General features: G+C 41.6%; 1 protein-coding gene across 1 annotated transcript; it reads left to right on the forward strand.

Annotated features, from left to right (window-relative positions):
• Positions 1-1,732: 1,732 nt before the first annotated feature.
• LOC138167141 (zinc finger protein 383-like) lies at positions 1,733-13,742 on the forward strand. Its single transcript, XM_069095828.1, is given in 7 exon segments — positions 1,733-2,064; positions 3,938-4,021; positions 10,308-10,434; positions 11,023-11,133; positions 11,655-11,765; positions 12,396-13,550; positions 13,553-13,742. Coding segments are annotated over 6 exon segments (1,584 nt in total). The 5' UTR covers positions 1,733-2,064; positions 3,938-3,988; the 3' UTR covers positions 13,600-13,742.
• The last annotated feature ends 7,556 nt before the right edge of the window (positions 13,743-21,298 follow it).

The following is a 21,298-nucleotide window of genomic DNA, read 5'->3' on the forward strand; positions in this document are numbered from 1 at the left end:
ACTTCATAAATATTATCTTCACTTGGAGTCAGCATGGGCACTTAGGTGCTCTCATGAGTAAGAGAACATAGAATGACAAAGTGGGGAGAGAGGAGTGGGCAGGTATTTTCTCTGCAAAGGTGCAGTATACATGTCAGTAAGATCATTAATACATCTATGTATCTCTATGTTCAAAGCTCTGCTCAGTACTTCGAATATAAAGATGAAAACTGGCAGTCTCTTGCTTTGTGAGACTTTCAGGCTAATGACGGGTATGCAATGTTCAGCAGTAAAGCAAAGTAGATCAAATTTCATGATCCTTTAAAGTCTACAAAGAGTTGAAACTCAAATACAGGTTTTCTTCAGTTCAAGTCCAGTTTCCCAGATGAATCATTTTTCTAGGCATCAGTTTTCACATCTATAAAATGAGAATATTAATCCTTGTTCTACCTACTTTATAAAGTGTGAGGAAGGCATTTTGTAAATTTTAAAGCTCTATAGAAATGGCATTGATTATTATTTCACTGGATTCGTGATGTCATTGATGTGGGCATTCCCTTCATAACCTAATTCATTGGGATATCCTCTTCATTCCTCCCCCTAGCTACCTCATAATCACTAAACTTTCACTATACCTTTAGAGAATCACTTTTCTGAAACCATCATCAGTCAGTTAATAAACATTAAGTGCCTAAGTACCATACACTGTGCTAAACACTAGGGATACAAAGAAAAGTGAAAGACAGTCTCAGCTCTCAAGGAGCTCACTCTCTAATGGAGGAGACAACATTCGAAAACTATGTAAGACAAGCTAGATAAAGGATAAATTAGAGGGAATCTAGGGAGGGAAGGCACTAAAATTGAGGCAGTTCATGAAAAAGTTTCCTGTAGAAAGAGGGATTTTAATTGGGACTTGAAAGAAGTCAGGGAAGCCAGGAGGTAAGATGAGGAGGGAAAGCATTCCAGGCATGGAGTACAACCAATGTGAATACTTAAAGATGGGAAATACGGTGTCTTGGCTGAGAAACAGCAAGGAGGCCAGCGTCACTGGATTGCACAGTAGGTTGTGGGGTAGGAAGAGGGGAGAGTATATGAGGTATAAGAAGACTGGACAGACAGGAAGGGCAAATTACAAAGGGCTTTGAATGCCTGAGGATTGTATATTTGACCTTGGAGGTAACAGGGAGCCACTGGAGTTCTTTGAATGGGAAGGGGGTGTGTGTTGATCATGATCAGACCTGTATAAGGCAGATCTCTTAGAAAGCTGTGAAAGACAGACCAAAGTGACAGGCAGACCGGCAGAATTAGCAAGCTACTTCAAAAGTACAGGTGTGAGGTGTTGAAAATGCCTGCACCAGGGTGGAAGTAGTGGCCCATTGTACACTGCAGGTGATTAATAAATGCTCGTTAAATTGCTGAACTGAATGGATGATATTCCAGAATAGGCAACAGCTTGCACTGAGGCAAAAAAAAAAAAATCTGTATTAGGGGGCAGAAAATAGTCTTATTTGGCTGCAACAAATGTGAAAGGAAGTAATATAAGTAATGAGCCAGATGATCCCGAAGATTCTTTCCAGTTGCAACAGTTTCTACACAATCAAGAAAGCCTCAAGAGCAATGAAACTGAGGGCGGAACCACGTGGAACACGTATGTTTTCTGTTGTCATTTCCGCCCTTTCTACAAACTCGGCTCGTCATTGACCAAATTAGCCCCGCCCCTGATCGTCGCATCCAATGGGACGCCTCTCTAATACCAATCTTCCAATCCCCTCCTAGGAGATGTTGCTTAGGGACCCTCTCTCGGCCTCCACTGGCTCGGAAGGAATAGCTCAGCTTCTTCCCCACCTTCCAAAATCCCCTTCGTCCTTTCCCAGCGTGGGGGAGGGGGCACCCCGCAAAGGCCCAGCAGGGAAACAGGAATCGTGGGAGGGAGCCGAGGACTGCTTGGTGACGCACTTCCGTTCTCGCCATCGTCGTCTTCGTACCTAGCTGCGGGGCAACTAGAGGTCTGAGAGAACTGGGGCAGCGTCCCTCCGAGCAACGAGGCGTCCGTCATTCTGCCTCCAGGAGTCACGCTCAGTCTCGGTGAGTGGTTTTAGGGTGACCGTGGGTCGGGGGAGGACCTGAGGAGCCCCCGCCTGACCCCCATGGGGCCAGCCAGCCCAAGGCCCAGCGGAGACGGGACCGGACAGGCCTGGGAAGGGGAGGAGCTGTCCCAGGGGCTGCCGGGAAGAGCTGGTAACCTTCCTTCCTCTCTTCTCTTCTCTTCTCCCCTTCCCTTCCCCCTCTCCTTCCTTCCCCCCGCCCCCCCCCCCCTCTCTTCTCCCCCCCCCCCCCCCCGCGCTTCCCCCCACCCCCCGGTTTTCCGTCCCCCCCCCCCCCGGGTGGGGTGCTGGACGGAGGGGGGGGGGGGGGGGGGAGAGGAGGAGCGGGCAAGGACGGGGACATCCCCTCCTTTGGCTTCATCCCGCACCTGCCCCTGGGTGGCGTAGGGAGTAGGACAGGTTCCCACCCGCCCGCCCTACACTGTTCTTGTTGGGTAGCAGCACCCCAGGTTAAGGACAGCTCCACTGTGCCTCCTGGACGTCCCTGTGGAGGGGCAGGTGGGCATTGTTTTGCTCTTTGTGCTTGTATCCTGCACAGCCTAGCATCTAGAACATGCTTAATAAATAGCCTTAACTGATTTTTTATTTAATTAAATTGGTTTCCCAAGTAGCTTTATCTGTGCAATGGAAAGAATTCGTGAATTTGGGGTCACAAGACCTTGGTTAGATTGAATCCTGGCTGTTACTTAAAACCCAAGTGATCTTGGGAAAATCCCTTATAACCTTTCTGAGTCCCATGTGTAAAATGAGGGCGTTAGGCTTGATGACCTGGTAAATCAGTCATTCAGCCAGCTAGCACTTATTAAACCCCTGTTATATGCTTCTAAAGGGCAACTGGCTGGTGCAGTAGACTTGGGTAGGAAGGACTTGAAATCAGCAACACTCATTTTCCTGAGTTCAAATCTGGCCTCAGATACTTATTGACTGTGTGACCCTGGGCAAGTCACTTAACCCTATTTCCCTCAGGTTCCTTATCTATAAAATAAACTGGAGAAGGAAATGGCAAACCTCTCCAGTATCTTTGCCAAGAAAACCCCAAATGGGGTCATGAAGAGTTGGACATGACTCAACAACAACAGCAACAACATAGGTTTTTAAGGACCCTTCTAGTTCCAAATCTGTGATCTTATAATTATTAAATTGTCAACAGATTCCTTTTCTCACTCTTGAGGACATCCTTCTTGACCTTTCTCCAATATTTGACTAAATCACTCCTTCCCAAAAAACACCTCTCTGGGATCCTTCTTGGTACTGAATGACTGATTTAAGAGGTCTTCTAGTCTAATCCCCTCATTTTATAAATGGGACCCAACATTCTATCTCCTTTGCACAAGCCATTCCCTATGTCTGGAATGCACGGGGAGGGAAGGGCTCCCTCCTCACCTTTACCTCTGAGAATTCGAGGCCCAGCTCAAATTGACTGCAACATGAGTCCTATCTAGTTCATTCCTTCCTGGGAATTACATTGTATTTATCTTGTATAGATTTTTTTTCTCCCAGGAGAATATAAATTCCTTGAGGGTAGGACTGTTTCTGTTTCATTTTTTTTGTCATTTCATAAAGGGGAGTAGTATGAGTGAAGGACAGACAGGTGATTGTGGAGATCCTTGAATGTTAGGTCAGGTGGTCTTGGCCTTTTTTCTTCTTTATCCTGTGCCATTCCCACATCTACCAGGTGTCTCAACCCATAGTTCCTAGGATTGTGCCATGGCATGGGAGACACACAATAATTATATTTTACATACTAGTTTCAGGAAAGTGAGTAGGTCATAGGTAGCATATAGATTACTATGTGGATAAGCCGTATTGTAGAATTGTTTTTACTAATAGTTCTTTCTCTTCTTCTCCATCAGATCCTGAGGTTCTTCTTGCCCTTCCCTGAGAGGGGGTAAACACTAGAGGTCATGGCTGCTACAAATCTGCTAGCTGAACCTCAGGTGAGCTACAGTGTACCTTTGTCTTTCTTTAAATACACCAGATTTCAGATAGACTGGTGCAAAGTCCATGGACCTTGCCTGATAAGTCCTATGCCTAAATTGGAGCTATTTGCCTAGGCATCTGCAAGCTTACTCTTGGAGGGTACACATAAGAAAGCTGAGAAATGTGTGTGTCAGCAGTCATAGGCCCAATTAGAAGACAGATTGTCCCTGGAAAGTAAAAGTAAAGGTTGACTTCCTATAGCTGATGGATTGGAATGAGGCATGAACTGAATTTGAGACATACATAGATTGTCTGAGTCAGGACATTTATCTTCATGCCTGAGTTTAACTTGATCATTTGAAGGGAGTAACTCTGCTGTTGAATAAGTATTTCAGTAGAACAGTTCCTGGATAATACAAGGTGGCCAAATACTTATTGAATGAATGATGAAATGATTGAAAAGCCAGGTCTGTACCAACTAGCTTAAGCAGGAAGAATGGTCTAGATAATTCTAGGACACAGCCAGGGAATCGGAATTGTAATATTCAAGAATGTTTTATGACTTCTTTTGGAGGGCAATTGGGGTTAAGTGACTTGCCCAAGGTCTCATGGCTAGTTTTTGTGTGTTTGTGTTAAGTGGCTGAGGTCAGATCCGAACTCAGGTCCTCCTGGCTCCAGGGCCAGCGCTCTACTCACTTCGCCACCTAGCCGCCCCTGTTTTATGACTTTTTAAAAATGGTATCATTATCATAAGTGGTATTCATTATTGCTTTATCTTTTTACAGTGTTAGAATTCTTAAATAATTGTAAACTAGACTTTTAAGCTCCTAGATTTGAAGAGTTGAGGTGTTTGGTAAATACAGGTCTGAGCAGCCTTTAATGCACATTATCAGTATTAGTAATATTGTGTATGAAGTGCTATAAAATCTCATTTGAACCTTACAACAATCAGTCGGTTATTATTTAAGTGCCTACGATATGCTAGGCACTGTGCCAGGCTCTAGGAATACAAAGACTAAGCTGAAACACTTCCTCAACTCAAGGAGCTCATGTTTTTTTTGAAGGAGATAACATAGGGGGAGATGCCCAAATTAGTATATACAAAATACAAGGTAAATTTATGGGTGGAAGGTATTAGTAGCCAAGTTGGAGATGGGTTAGGGAAAATTTCACAAAGAAGATAATACCTGAGCAGAGTTTTTGAAGGAAACAAGACTTTCCAAGGAGCAGAGATTTGGTGATTGGAGTGAATTTTAGGCCTAGGGAAAAAGCCAGTGCAAAATCGTGGACTCCAGAGATGGAGTGTAACGTGTGTGAGGAATAGCAAGAGAACCAGTTTGCTTGTATTGTAGATTACAGGAAAGGAATAAGGTGGAAAGATAGGTTGGGACCAAGTTGTGAAGGGCTTTAACAGGCAGACAGGAGCTTTATTTGAGCCAGGAGGTTTATTTGAGGCAACAGGAAGCCAGTGAAGTATGAATAAGGGAGTGATATGGTCAGACCTGTGCTCTTTGGCAGCTGTGTGGAGAATAGATTGTATGGTGTAGAGACTTGAGTCAGGAAAACCAATTAGGAGGCCATTGAAATAGACCAGGTGAGAGATGGTAATGACCTGGACTGAGATGATAGTTGTGTTAGTCTAGAGAAAGAGGTGTTGTGGAGGTAGAATCAACAAAACTTGGCAGCTAAATGGCTCCATGGTGTTAGAGAGAGTGAGGGGTTGAGTATCATACCTGGGTTATAAACCTGGGGCACTAAAATATGGTGGGAAGTTTACAAGTGTGGTGGGTTAAATTTGAGATGCCTTAGGGACATCCAGTTCCAAATGACCAGGAAGTACACAGCTGGATGCACGAGGAGAGACTAGATTGATACACACACCCCCACACACACATATACACATCTGGGGGGGGGGGTGTATACATGTATCTGCACATTCATACAAACTTACATACATACATAAATATATCTTCAAGTCATCTGTATAGTTACAATAATTAAACCTATAGGAGCTGATGAAGTTATTACCTGAGAGAGCATAATAAGAAAAAAAAGAGGGCCACGGAAGGAGCCCTGTGGTATGCCTATAGTTTGAGGGCATCATATGGAGAATGATTCAGCAAAGGAGACCGAAGAATGGTAAGACAATAGCCCAAAGGCTAGGTAAGTCAGGTATTATCACCTTCATTATATAGATGAGTAAACTCAGATTCAGAGAGATTATCATTTGTCAGAGTCCACACAACTAATTACTAGCAAAGCAGCCCTGATTCAGACTTTGGGAATCTAAAAACTAGTGGGTTTTTTCATCTGTTAGCTCTGAGTGAATACCTTTATACGTAAAGCTGCATAGAACAGACATAAATTAGAGAAAGAAGATGTTTTTTCCTTCCCAGATTGCTTTCATTGTTTTCTCCAAATTTACCATTCTGGGAACAGTCAAACAAAGGAAAAAAAAATTTACATGATAACTTTATTATATATTCTAAAAATTGTACATAATAGATTTGCAGTTTCATGTACAGTCATCTTTTTTTATTATACTGTGTTATAGAAATTCTTGTTTTATCCTGTAAATTAAAAAGAAAATAGATAAAAATTTTTAAAAGAAGACATTATTGGGACAGCGAGGTGGCACAGTGAATAGAGGACCAACCTTGGAGTCAGGAGGACCTAAGTTCAAATCTGGTCTTGGACATTTAACACTTACTAGTCGTGTGACCTTGGGCAAATCACTTAACCCAATTGCCCTCCCCCCTACTCCAAAAAGCAAAAAGAAGAAGGAGGAGAAGAAGAAGAAGAAGAAGATATTATTAACAAAAGTTAAACTAAGTATAAGCCAGTATTTCTAAGTAGAGGTAATTTTCTCTCATCCATACTTACATTTCCTTGATAAATGATTCACTGCCCCATATAATAAAGTCAGCTTCCTGTTGAGATCACTGGAACATCCCTCCTTTTGATAACTGCTTCTTTGGATGCCTTGCATCCCTGCCCTATGCCTCACTCTGTGCTCTTGAAGGATGGGTTAGTATTTCAACAGGCACAGGTGGGGAAGAGGGTAAGGACATTCCAAAGTTAGGAAAGAATAAAAATTATGGTACAACATAGGACACAGGGCAGTGAGAATTCCAATTGGTCTGGGGTGTATTTAGAGGGAAAAGTGAGAGATGGCCAGTTAGGACCAGGTAGGAAGGTTATGGAAGGCCTTAAATGCCAGGCTAAAGAGTTTGGACTGGATTCTAAAGGCCACAGGAAACTATTAAAGGTTTTGAGGAGAGGAACATGGACAGACAGGAACAGAAGTATTGATTAAAGGGAGAAGGGGCTGAGGTAAAAGGACCATTTAGGAAAACAGTTCCAAGCATGGGAGATGGTTTGTGTAAAAATAAAGGGCAAGATGAGTCTAGAAAACAGTCAAGAGCTAGAACATAGAGTGTGATAAGGGGAATACCACGAGCTATGGCTGAAAAAGGTGGTTGGAACCATAGAGTACAGGTCTTAAATAGAAAGCTACGGTTGCCTTTTATTTGGTAGGCACTGGGAATCTACTGGTTTGTTTGTTTTTTTTTCAGTATTTTTTTGGGTCACCTTTAGCAGGCTGTTGACTCACTTTTCACAATTTTCTTGCATTATTGTCGTTTTTCTTCCCAGTTTTTCCTCTACTTCTCTTGATTTTTTTTTTCTTTTTGGAGGGGGGAGAGGTAGGGCATTTGGGGTTAAGTGACTTGCCTAAAGTCACACGGCTAGGTTTGTGTGTGTGTGTGTGTGTGTGTGTGTGCTGTGTCTGAGGCTGGATTTGAACCAAGGTCCTCCTGACTCCAGGGCCAGTGCTCTATTCACTGCGCCACTTAGCCACCCCTCTTACTTGATTTTCAAAATCCTTCTTGAGCTCCTCTATGTCCTGTGACCAGTTCATATTTTTCTTGGAGGCATTTGATGCAGTTTTGACTTTGTTGTCTTCTTCTGGTTCTATGTTCTGATCTTCTTTGTCACCAAAGAATGATTGTATAGTTTGGTTACACTTCCTCTGTTTCTTCATCTTGCCAGTCAATTATTTGACTTTTGATCTCTGTGCCATGGTAGAACTCTGCTTCAAGAATAGAAAGTGCTGTGTCCCAAATTTCTGGGGTTTTGTGTAGCTGTTGTCAGAGCTTTTTCTAGGCACCTTCCTCAGAACTGTGAGGATGACTGCCTCTCCACAGTCTCAACAAGCTCTGGCACACTAGCACTCCTCATCCCAGGACCACCACCCAAGACTGTGACCCAGATCCAAGCAGGTCAAAGCAAAAGCAATTACCCTCTGAACGGTCACGTGGTCTCCCTATGATTTATAGGTCTGGAGTCCAGGAGGCAGCCATGTGGCTGAAGCTGCCACCACCTCCACCATCCCAGGGGCAGGAGCCAGAGCACATTTCTTCTCTCACCCAGTTCCAACAGAGTTCCCCATTGACCTTTTACATTCTGTTTGGCATTTATGGGTTGAGAAGTCTGGAAACTGCCACCGCTACCAGTGAATCAGTCCCCTGAAGTCCACTTTGGCCAGTCTGTGCCGTAAGTCTGGGCTGACGTGGCTCACATGGGACTGTGCTCAGCTCCCAGTCCAGTGCTACAGACCCTTCCTGTTGGCCTGCCAGACTGCCTTCAGCAGGAGATTTGTTTCTCTCTGTCACTTTATGGGTCCTGTAGCTCTTAAATTTGTTTAGAGTTATTTTTTTTACAGTTATTGGAGGTGGTTGGAGTAGGAGCTCAAGCAGGTTCCTGCTTTTACTCTGTTATCTTGACTCTGCCCACTCTACTGACAGTTTTTGAGTAAAGGTGTAATGGAAACTAAAAAAGGAGAGAATTTCAAGAATAGTTTTGACCAACCATATCAAATTCCAAACAAGATCAAAATTCTGAAGACTAGATCTTTTGGATTTGACTGAATGAGCTCATTGGTTCCCTTCTGAATAAGAAATTTCAGTACAGGGGAAGCCATATTTGTAGGGGGTTAAAAAGGAGTAGAAGGGAAAGAAGTGATAACATTTTCTCGGGTTGAAGTGAAGTGATTTGTCTGTGGTCTAGATAGTAAGGAGAAGAGCTAAAATTCAAACCTAGGTCATCTCACTCCAATTTCAGTGTTATTTCTGTTATACTCTGCTGGCTTCTGTTAATGTTTGCAGTCAAATAGGAAGGAGTATAAAGGAAAGGACAGATTATAGATAAAAGAAAGAGATAACTCTTTTGAGAATAATGCTCAAGAGGAGGAATGTTTTTCTATTCACAGGTGAAGATGGGTCCTGGGAAGTAGTAAACAATATCAGTGATGATTTAAAGAAAATGAGAGGGGCGGCTAGGTGACCCAGTGAATAGAGCATAGGCCCTGGAGTCAGGAGGACCTGAGTTCAAATTTGGCCTCATACACTTAACACTTACTAGCCATATGACTTTGGGCAAGTCACTTAACCCCAATTGCCCTGCCTTCTCCCATCCAAAAAGCAAAAAGAAAAGAAAATGAGAGATGCCAATAGCATAGACATTGGTTTTAGAAAGACGTAGCATAGACAAGCTAGACATTAACTGGAATGGTAGTTTTACAGATATCAGTAGCATTAGGGATTGATGAGAAGGCCAGCCTCTCTCTCCATTGGACTGGGGGAAGTGGTAAAATTTTTGTTCAACAAGAAGGGGCAACATGAAAAGTAGTATCATGGGGGTAAATGATATATCCAAAGGCCTTCACCCACAAACAAATTGGAGTCCTGATGGGCACAGTCAAAAGGATGAGGTCTGGAACATATAAAAATGAGTTTTGGGTGGAGGTAGCATAGCCAAAAGAATTGTTCCCAGAATGGTAGATTTGGAGAAAGGAATGAAAGCAATCTGGAAAGAAGTGGTAGCATATTTAACATGTTTAAGAAGGGAAGTAGATCTGGTACTCAGAATAAAAAATATAAATAACAGATGAATGGATTGCACTCAAATTCACTTGTACACATAGCTCAATCCTAATTCTAAATCTCTAAATATGATGTCTGTGAGAAATTTGCAAACCTATCGAAGTTCCTCTGGTGATAAATTAAGTAGAAATTGGCTATTTGAATGGGAACACTTATTGAGTCCTCTATGAGTAGCTATCCTTTCTTTTTGTTTTTCCTTCCCCTTGCTCCACATTCATCTCCTACAATCCTTAAGAGTTATATATGCCAGCACATCATCTCTCCCAAGGGAACACATTGCTAACTCTCCCTACCCCAGACCCCTTGCAGGAACTGAGTGTTAGAATTTTGTCTTGGAAACAAGTTGATCATCTTGTTGCAGGAATTGGTGACGTTTGAGGATGTGGCTGTGTACTTTACTCAAAAGGAATGGGAAAGCCTGGTCCCAACTCAGAGGACCCTATACAGAGATGTGATGTTGGAGAATTATGGAAATCTCCTCTCCCTGGGTAAGGACTCTCTTTTGCCTAGATATATTATTTGCACTTTAGATTTTCTTGGCTTTCTAGTTAGAGGTTTTAAGGCCTTTGTTAATATTCAGATTAACTAGAGTCTCAAGAATCATGTGGAGTCATATCCTCTAACTTCATTTATTCTCTGGAAAAGATCCTTTTGTCTCTCAATTAAGACTTTTTGCTTCTTCTCTAGTGAATTGTCCCAGTGATCTGTTCAAAGTTGATTTCAAATGAGCAACATCCCAATACCAACCAAAATCCTCAATTTTCCCATCTTCTCAGCTATCTGGAAGAGATCCTGACCTCTTTGTATCTAAAAATCTCTCCTGGACCCTGATGCCCACTCATCCAATATAAAAATTTTCTGTCTTCAAGAGAGGCCAAAAATCTAAATATTCCCCATAAGCAAAATCTCAAATATCATAACCTACTTTACAATATCCTCAGCCCATTTTCCTGGGTCATCTAGCCTTCCTTGTGGCCTCCCTATGTATTTCCTTTCTTTTCCCATCTTCCCTCTGCAGATTCAGGGATAACTCTATGATGTTGTTCACCATCTTGTCCCCTTTTCTTCCCTTCAAGCAGCATTTGTGTTTCCTAAACCTGCTGTAATCTCCCAGCTGGAGCAAGGAAGAGAGCCCTGGGTCCTGGATCCACAGGGACTACTAGACAAAGAGGGCACCTGTTATAAAGGTGAGTGCACAAAGAGCTTGCCATTTCCTCCCCTGCTTTGTCTATGCCTTTGTATTAACAAAATATGTGATTCTTTAACCCAGTATAACTTGGAGTAATGGGATCGCTGTGTTCCATGCTATTCTTCTTTTTGTTTACAATCTTAAACCTTTACTTCCTTTATCCTGTTAACATCTCTACTCAATTTCCATTATTTACCATGTTTGCGTATGAAGGTGAATCACCTCATCTTTCCCATAATTTATATTTCTTTACTAAATTCCATTCTTCCTTTTACTGTAGTTGAGATTAATTGAACCAGAACACTGGACTTGAAGTTAAAACACCAGAGTTCAAATCTTGGCTGTTTTACTGTGACCTTGAGTAAATCATTTAGTCTCTCTATAAATCATTTAGTCTCTGTATAATATAGCTTCCTCACTTTTAGAATGAGAAGTTTAGACTAAGTGTTCTGTAAGGTCCCTTTCAGCTCTAGAGACTATAAGCATCCAGTAAGGTCTTGCTTGTCTTTTGACCTCCAGCAGAGTGTCCACTTCTGAAACCTGCTGTGATCTCTCAACTACAAGAACAATCAGGGGGCATTGATGTTCAGGGGTGTTTGAACAGAGAGGGTCTGCAAAACACCTGTAATGGTAAGTGAAAATACAAGTTAAGTCTTCCATAAGTAAAGTTTTTCCAATAAAGTTTTCTTTTAAAACTTTACAATAAATCTGACAATTAATAAGAAAATCATTCCTCAGAAATCTAACCTCAAGGAAGCAAATTACCATCAGCCAAATTAGTATAGGATCTTTAATCTCAGAAATCCACTGGAATAAACTGACCTTGGCTTCCTTTCAAGCCTTTCACATAGCTAAGCTATTGTGGAATAATGAAATTGGCTTGTGTTCTCTTTTCTGTTACTATATTTTCATAATTTGTATGTTTTGAACTTGAAGTACCAAATTGATTATAAGTTCCTTGAGGGCAAGAACTTTGCTTTGTATGTTACATCCCCCCCACATTGTCAGTTGGTGTTACTCTGTTATTTCTGTACCTCTCCTAATATTCTCCATCCCTTCCCATCCCCTAATGAGATGCACTCCTTTATTTTCCTGTTTTCCCCTGCTTCTTGACCTATTCCTAGGATTAGTGATTCTTAGTTGCTGGTTCTCACTATTAATATACAAAATCATTTTCATTATTAAGTGGAGCCACATGTGATACTTAATAATCTACAGTCATGGTAACTAATAGACGATGTTCATATTTTCTTCTCCCAGATGGTGAAACCAGGACTAAGAATGAAGAGTTGACTCCAAAGCAGGAGATATGTAATAGAAGAAAGTTAAACATGGTGTCAGTAGGAATCCAAGTGAATCTTCCTCGATCACATAGTTTTAAAGAAATTAAATTACTAAAGGATAAGCTTCAGAAGCATCAAAGAAATCCCAAAGAAGACAGAATGAGAAGAGAAGAGGGAGATTTCGTGAAAATGACAATTAAGGATGAAGGAATGGGAAGGAACTGTCAAACAAGAAAAAATGTTAGTGTAATCTCACATCTTGCAACTCATCAGAAAGTTCCTAGAGGACCTATATCCTATCAGTGTGATGATTGTGGCAAACATTTCTATCAGAGTTCAGATTTCTTTCAACATCAGAGAATTCACTCTGTAGAGAAGCCTTATGAATGTAAGGAATGTGGAAAAGCCTTCAGCTTTAATTCAACACTTGTTCAGCATCAGAGAGTCCATACTGGGGAAAAACCATTTAAATGCAAAGAATGTGGGAAAGCTTTCAGTTGTAGTTCACATTGTACTGCACATCAAAGAATTCACACTGGAGAGAAACCCTATGAATGTAAGGAATGTGGGAAAGCCTTCAGCTTTAATTCAACACTCATTCAGCATCAGAGAATCCACACTGGAGAGAAACCTTTCGAATGTAAGGAATGTGGAAAAGCCTTTATTCAAAAAATAACCTTTATACGGCATCAGCGAATCCACACTGGGGAGAAGCCTTTTGAATGTAAAGAATGTGGGAAGGCTTTCAGTTTGAACTCACAGCTTATTCATCATCAGGCACTACATACTGGAGAAAAACCTTTTGAATGTAAGGAGTGTGGGAAAGGCTTCATTCGGAACTCACACCTTATTCAGCATCAGAGAATTCACATTGGGGAGAAATTTTATCAATGTAAAGAATGTGAGAAATCATTTAAACAGAAAGCAAGTTTAAATAGGCACCAGAGAATCCACTCTTGGGCAAAATCCCATGAATGTAAGGACTGTGGGAAAGGCTTCAGCAAGAATTCAGATTTGAGCCATCATCAGAGATTCCATTCTAGAGAGAAACCTTATGAATGTAAGGAATGTGGAAAAGTCTTTATTAGGAACTCAAATTTTATCCGACATCAGAGAATCCACCCTGGGGAGAAACTTTTGAATGTAATCGTTGGTCTCTGTGTACCCCAAGTTCAAGTTAGCAGGCCTTCCACCATCTGGCCTCACTTAACCTATCCACCCTTATCTTCTACTCTTCCCCAAACTGATTCCTCCAATCCATCCAGTCCAGTCTCTTTACTATCCTCCCCAGATACTGTCCGCATTCCTACTTCTGAGCCTTTACTAATGCTGCTTCCCCAAATGCCCTCACCTCTTCTTTCTCCCTTTCTTTGATTTTTTTATCATAAAACCCATGAAGTGTACCCCAAATACTTTTGAGCTCACCAAGATTTACACTTCCTATTCTTTCCTATTGCACCAAACAGGCCAAGAACTCCAGTTAGTAATTATATAGTATCTTGTATTATTTTCTTATTGACTCATTGTCTTCATCTCAACTAAACTGTAAATTCCTTAAAGGCAGAAGTTATATGAACAATAAAAACAAGGTGAAAAGTTGAGTTGGACAAAGATCAGTGGAAATGAAGTGTCTCCAGTTTAAATTAACATGGACCAATTGGAAGCACATAGAAATGAGTGTAATCACTCTCTTTAAGAGATCAATAATTGAGAGAGAATATAACTAGTCAGAAATAGGTAAAAGTGCTTAGATGTTTCAAACTAGATTTCTTGGACTATTTTGATGAATAGAGCTGGTTCTTAAATTTGCATCTCCAGAAACTGAATTTTATTTTTCATTCATATTAAACTCACAGAAAAGTGATGTCAACCAAAAATATAATTTAGTAATTTACAATAGAGTAATGTCCTTCTTGTGGCTTAAAGGATTGTGTCTATATCAAACCCCCTAGCTAATATTCAGATACATGGGAAACTAAATAACCCAACTGATCTTAATCAATAAGATATATCTAAAATGAGATTTTTAGGAAATGGACTGTGGCATGAAATGTGTCCTTACAGAGTTTCTGTTTACATACAGTTAAATTTAAATAGGATTTGCCCTGGGTAAAAACCATTACATTAGGCAAAGCCTGAGGGCTGTTTCCAGTTTAAGCCTTTGTCTCTTGTTAAAGGAATTTTAGGCAAGTGGGGAGATAGCCACTTTCTTGCTGAAATACCTTTCAGGGCACTCCATTGCCTATAGGGCAGAATACAAGTTCCTTGCCTTAGCATTTGAGGTCCTCCATAGTCTTAACTTCAGCTTCCCTTTGCAGTTTTATTTTGTTCTATTCTCCTTCACACACTGTTGTAGTCAAACTGGTCTGATCATTGTAGATCTATGCCTTCTTGCATCTGCCCAAGCTGTTCCCCATCCCTAGAAAACAGCCCCTACGGGGTGGCTAGGTGGCGCAGTGAATAGAGCACCAGCCCTGGAGTCAGGAGGGCCTGAGTTCAAATCCAGCCTCAGACACTTTCACACAAAAACTTGCCATGTGATCTTGGGCAAGTCACTTAACCCCAGCTGCCCTCCAAAAACCAAAAAAAAAAAAAAAGAAAGAAAGAAAACATCCCCTTCTCATCTCTAGCAGTTAAGATATTTTCTTCAAGGGTGAGCTTAGATCAGCCTCTTCCGTGAATCCTTCCCTGATCTTCCTTGGTTGAGATGTAGGAGGAAGCAGAAAGCATATTCATTCCTTGCATTTACCTGTGACAATCTGTCTGAATCTCTGTCCTGAATATAGTAGGAGCCTAATAAATATTTAATAGAGGAGTTAAGGTCTGGGGGAAAACTTGAAATTATACTTTCAGGGAAGGCACATCTCCATCTTTTCCATGAAGATAAAATGAAAGACTTTAGCAAGTACTTTGAAGTAACAGTATTTACATTACTCTGATTTAGTGACTGGACCTGTGATTTCATTGATATAGGGAGCTCCCAGATAAGAAAACTCCTTACTTCTACAGGTTAGCACCTCCTCTGTAACTTTGTCTTAGCAGCCTCAAACTGAGAAGTTCCAAGACTAGCCCAAAGTCACCTGACCTGTATATGTTAAGAGGCAAGACTGATCCTATGTGCCTGGTGTGGGGACTAGCTCTCTCTACCCACCTTCTTATTTCACCTCTTATCAAACTAAGTAACTGTCAAAAAGGAAATTCCATAAATCCAGCCTGACCTGTTCTCAGTGAAGCCATTCTGGCTCTTTGTGATCACTACTTCCATTTTTGCTAATTTTTCTTTTAATGTTTTAGAATTTTGCCAAGAATCAAATTAAACTTAAAGGCTTATAAACTGTGAAGATTGCTTATTTGTTCTGTCCTTTTTAGTGCAGTAATCATTCTCAGCAAAGGAAACAAGAAACATAAGGGTTGAATATCTCAGCTTTCTGTTAAGTATACATCATCATCATCCCCTTCAGCCCAAATAGGAACATTTGGGGGGGGGGGGTTGTTGAAATCCTTTTTGTCCTTAGCATTATTTGCCAATCTCAATTCATTCTGACTCAGCTTTATTTAACACTCCTAATACAGTTCGTACAGAACCATATCATTCTTTTCTATTATATGCATCCTCTTTTAACTGTCTTTGCTTCCATGTTTGCACATCTTTGAAAACAATCTTGGTCCATGAAGTAACTGAGTGTCCATATTGGTCTCTTCCCTTTTTTCTCCTTAACAGAACTGTATCTCTGTCTCTCTTCTCTCTGGATGGTAAGGAGATTTTTCAGAAAGTTAGGAGAAAGCACATGGCAATGTAGTATAAGAAATAGATATAAAGAATTCAAAGAAATATGGGGAGATTTGGATGAACTGATTCAGAGTGAAATAATTAGAACAATTTATACAATGTCCACAGTACTGTAAAAAAAAATTCTGAAAGGCATAAAGACTCAGGCAAGCATTCCTCATAGTAAAGTTTGTGAATAATAGGTGCTGAATGAGGCACACATTATCAGTACAGGACTAGTGTGTTGGTTTTAATTAGCTATGCTTTTCCACAGGGGAGGATTCTTTGGAGGGAAAATATTTTGGGAAATGACAATGACAAAAATAAAAGCATCAGTAAAAAAAAATTTAAGGAGATAAAAAAGGCAAGGACTGAAGGCTTAGGAAAGTCTATCATACATTAATAATAACTGACTGACAGCTTGTAAAGGATTTGCAGATTAAGTGACTTGCCCATGGACACTATCAGAGGTATAAGACCACATCTTGACCTTAAGTCCCATACGCATGACTAGTATAGCACACTAATGGCTTCCCTGGAATCATCCATCTTTCTAATGCTATAAAAAAAAAAAAAAGCTTTCTCCATTGTAAATGGTGTAATGTTGTCGATATCCTGCTTGTACATTTTTGCTTAATGCTATATGGATGAGAATGCAGAAGCCATAATTTGGCATTTGGTGACTAAAAAGTTTGGTTCCAACTGGGAAAGCTAAATAGTTGGTGGTTTTAATTTGTCAGGCACTAAGGACATTTAACCAGTGTAGGTCTTTGGCTTCCTGTTTCCTGCACGAATATGGAATAAGGAATGAGAAAGGAAAAAGACTTGCAGATTATCCTGAATACCTTCTTTGAAAACTTATAAAAGGAACCAGAAGGTGATGAATATAACAAGCACTGAATAACATCACAAAAAAAATAAAATTATATCTGAAATGACTTTGTATTGTTATGAAAATTAGCCCTGAATTGAGGATTTGTGCACAAAGATACCACCAAGTTAGAGCAAAGATCAGAATTAGCATAAACATGGAAGGAAAAAATTAGGAAAATATGACATGTAATTAACAATTATTGATCATGACAAATGGATAGGAATGACATTGTTGTGACAATTTTATTCAAAAATTTAACTGGTGTAAAGCAGTTTATGTAACAGACCTAAAGAGTGTCTTTGTCAGCAAACACAGCCTTCTTGCCAGTCAGAGAAAGAGATGGCTATCAAAGGGAACACCAGTTTGGAAAATAAATTTGTAGGTTCTTCCAAAGAGGGATGGTGGAAGATTATGAGTGGTATCATGTCACAAAGCGAAAAGCAGTAGAGAGTAAAACCACAGTCTGAAAGTTTAGTAAGACACCTAATTGGAGTTATCTTGAAGGCTTAAAGGATGAAAATGCAAGGACAACAAGCAGGACTAAAAAATGGGGAAGGATTGACAACAGTTTTTATAATTTCACCATCAAGCACAATAGACCCACTGCACTTTGACTCCATAACATCCCAAACCTGCATGTGCTTACAGAGGAGGCAGAAGTAGCACCAATGAGAGCAGCAATGGGAGAAGCATCCAGATGTGATCCAGTGTAGAGAAAATCTATTGTGGAAGTGACACGACTGTCAGCATTAAGGGATCACATCTTAAGGTGCTTAAGAAAAGGGGAAGCTACCAAAAGTGCAAGACAAAACAAAACATACCTTATTGATAACTGAGAAAGGGTGACAAAGCATTAGCAAATGTTAATTTTTATTCCTACTTTGCCATCAATATAAAACTTATATAGAGGCAGCATGGAGTAGTGGGCCACCACCTCAGAGCTAGTAACACAAACTGGCTGTGTGACCTGAGCAAGTCGCTTAAACATTTCTCTGGGTAACTCTCTTAAGAGTTTATGCCCTGTGTGCAGAGTATGAATTAAATGAATGCCTCTTCATTCATTGGTAAGTCGAGTGAAGGTATAGCTTATGCTACATTGGTAGACATAGTTTCTCACCCTATATCAATGAGGTCATAGGTCTGCTCTCTATCCCTTTAAGATTTTTATGAGAATCATCTCCTCAAGGATTGAAGACAGGCAATAAGTATCACATCAAGTGCATTGAAGAGGTGCATATTGTAGCAATAAATTTAACTTTGAAGACAGGAGTAAAGGATGTCATCAGGGAAATACATGACAGGAAAGTGCATGGGGTTGGTCACATGGTGAGAGCCAAAGCTGACTGAGCAGCTTTAGTGCTCCACTAATATCTTCATGATGTTGAGAGACAGAGAAAGCAGCTGTGAGGTTGAGCGTGCTTCTGTGGCAAATATCAAAGAAAATGGACAAGAGTATGAGCAGACATGGATAGACTGTGATCTGACTCTGGAGGTAATGTTCAGATGGGTGGACTGGAGGTTGGAAGTGCCTGTGGTTCCTTTTGATTGTATTGGAGGCTTTACTTTTGTCTTTGAGGTGGCAGGATCACTTCAGATGAGCTACTTAATTCCTTTTTATTAAGCACTTTACATACTTGATTCATTTCGGGAAAAGAACATATACACAGATAAGTACATTTTAAATTATACAAGGTGAACATGAAGTGATTTCAGCAGGGGTACTGCTAACGGCTTCTTGGAGGTGATAACACTTGGACTGACCCCTGAATGGAGTTGGGGAATCCAGGAGGTGAAGTGAGAAATGAGAACAGTCCAGGTGGCAGGCACAACCTATGTAAAAGGCAGAGGATAGAGACTGTGGGTGAAGGAAGACAGGGTTGTACTGGAGTCAACTAGAAGAGTTCTCTTGAAGTTAAATTTTCAGTGTGAACATATACATGCACTTGGAAAATCAGCAAACACCACAAATCAATACTTTGGTGATTGCTTAGACTTCAAGTGATGGGGAAAAAGTTCATGGAAAAAGGGTGTTGGCAGCAGTTTTGTTTTTGTTGGTTTTTTTCCCAGCGAGTTGGTTGGTTCTTAAATGCTGACCAGCATACCATGAGAGAATGACGAAGTCTTTTTTGACTGGAATGTAGAATTTGTGAAGAGGAGTAATGGAAAATAAATCTGTAAAGATAGGTTAGAGGGGCAGCTAGGTGGCGCAGTGAATAGAGCACCAGCCCTGGAGTCAGGAGGACCTGAGTTCAAATCCAGCCTTGGACACAACACAAAAACTAGCTGTGTGACCTTGGGCAAGTCAATTAACCCCAAATACCCTCCAAAAAGAAAAAAAAAAAGATAGGTTAGAGCCGGGTTATGAAGAGCTTTAAATGTCCAACAAGGTAGATTGTATTTTGTCTTCAAGTAAATTAGGAGCAACTAAAATTTCTTGAGTAAGGGAGTTATGTTGTCAGAGCTGTGTTTGAGGACTATCAGCTTGGCATCCCTGCTGAGACCAACAAGGAAGGTATAGCAAGAGGGGAGCCTGAACTTGAGTGGTGGCTGTGTGCCTGGAGACAAAGATGCTTACAGAAGATGAGAATCTGGAATCTATAGGACTTGGCAGGTGGATATTTACCGTGTTTCCCCAATAGTAAGACCTATCCCGAAAATAGGCCCTCCCCTTACTGTGTAAGATTCCTCTAAAATAAGCCCTCCCCCGAAAATAAGCCCTATTGAGATTGCTACTGTAGTGAAGGTGATCCCCTGCGCTACACGCTACATTACGGTACCCTCTGTATGCACCGTCCCCCCCGGGTGAAACGCACGCCGAGCTCCAAGCCGCATTCAATCAGAGGTGCAGCAGTGAGCGCGTCATCCTGTTCTTCCCCAGTGATTTGCTTATTGAATAAAGGTACATTTTTTTGTTCACATTTACCTATTTATTAAAATTGCTGTCAATGTTCATTAAAATAAGCCCTCCCCTGAAAATAAGCCCTCTGGTGTTTTTCTGTCCAAAAAAAAAATAATAATAAGACAGTGTTTTATTATCAGGGAAACACGGTAGAGGGAATCTCAGCCTTGCTGAAGAGTCAAGGATAGGTAACTAGAAGGGTGGTGATGCCCTCGAGAAAAAAAGGAAGCTAGGAATAAGGGCAGGTCTGGAAAGAGGCAGTAAGTCAATTTGTAACAGGAGCCGGGAAGACTGGGCCGAGGCCTGCCTCTGGTTCGGGCCCCGGAGCCCCACTCTTTCCCTCAACAGGAGGCGGGTGGGGCGTTTGTTTGCTGACAGTAGTGGCGGGAGAGCAGGAGTGAAAATGAGCAGGACCCAACCCGAGTCGGCTCTCCACGTGCTTGAGAAAGGCGGGCTTTCACCCACCGCCTCAAGCTACTCATTGGCTGTGCTAATCCCACCCACGCCATCTGCTGGCTCCTACCAGCAGGCCCCACCTCCACCCCAATGGTCCATCACCACCCTCCCACTCCCTCCTCCAACCAAGAAGCGACTCTGCCAAGGACCAATCCCACCATCCTTCCCAGAAACTGACCAGCTGGCTGGCGCTGGAAGTGGGGGAGGGCGGGCCTCCAGGGGACTCTGGGAAGGGACCGTGGGGCGTTTCCAGCCAGGCCCCTGTTCTCTCCTGTGGGCAGCGGTGCTGTGGCTGGCCTTTCCTATCCTGGAGCCCACGCAGACCGCTCTGGGATTTCAGGGCTGGGTACTCAGCTGCGCCTTCCCTCCGCAATAGGAAGAGCAGCCCCTAGCCCCCTCTGCCCGAGGGTACAGCCTCCAGACCCCGGGCCCTCGCTGGTGGGCGCACCATAGAACCCAGGCTTCGAGCCCCCTCCTCCGTGTGCCAAGGGCAGCCTGCTTTAGTGGGTAGCGGGCTGGCCTCAGAACTCGGGAGACCTGGATTCGAGTCCCCTCTGCTGCTTCCACTGGCGGGGTGGGGTGGTTCTGGGAAAGTCACTTATCGTCTCAGTGCCCCTTACAGATCCCTAAGACCATCTAAGGAGACTCTCCACCAGCCCATTTAGTAATGTTGGGTATTCTTCAAAATTGAAAGCATGTTACTTAAGTTATGTGATTATGATCACATAGTTTTCATCTGGTCAGAAAATTAATAGCTGAGGATATCACTAATGTGTGGAATGACTTACAGTGAAGTTTCCCCATTCTGAATATCATATATACATTCTTATTACTGTCTTGTATTTTGTAACTAAGTTCAGTATTGTTTCCCCATATATATGT

The sequence above is a fragment of the Petaurus breviceps genome, unplaced genomic scaffold (assembly GCF_028583685.1).
Source record: "Petaurus breviceps papuanus isolate PSGF00001 unplaced genomic scaffold, PetGlider_PUasm1.0 227, whole genome shotgun sequence".
Taxonomy (NCBI): domain Eukaryota; kingdom Metazoa; phylum Chordata; class Mammalia; order Diprotodontia; family Petauridae; genus Petaurus; species Petaurus breviceps.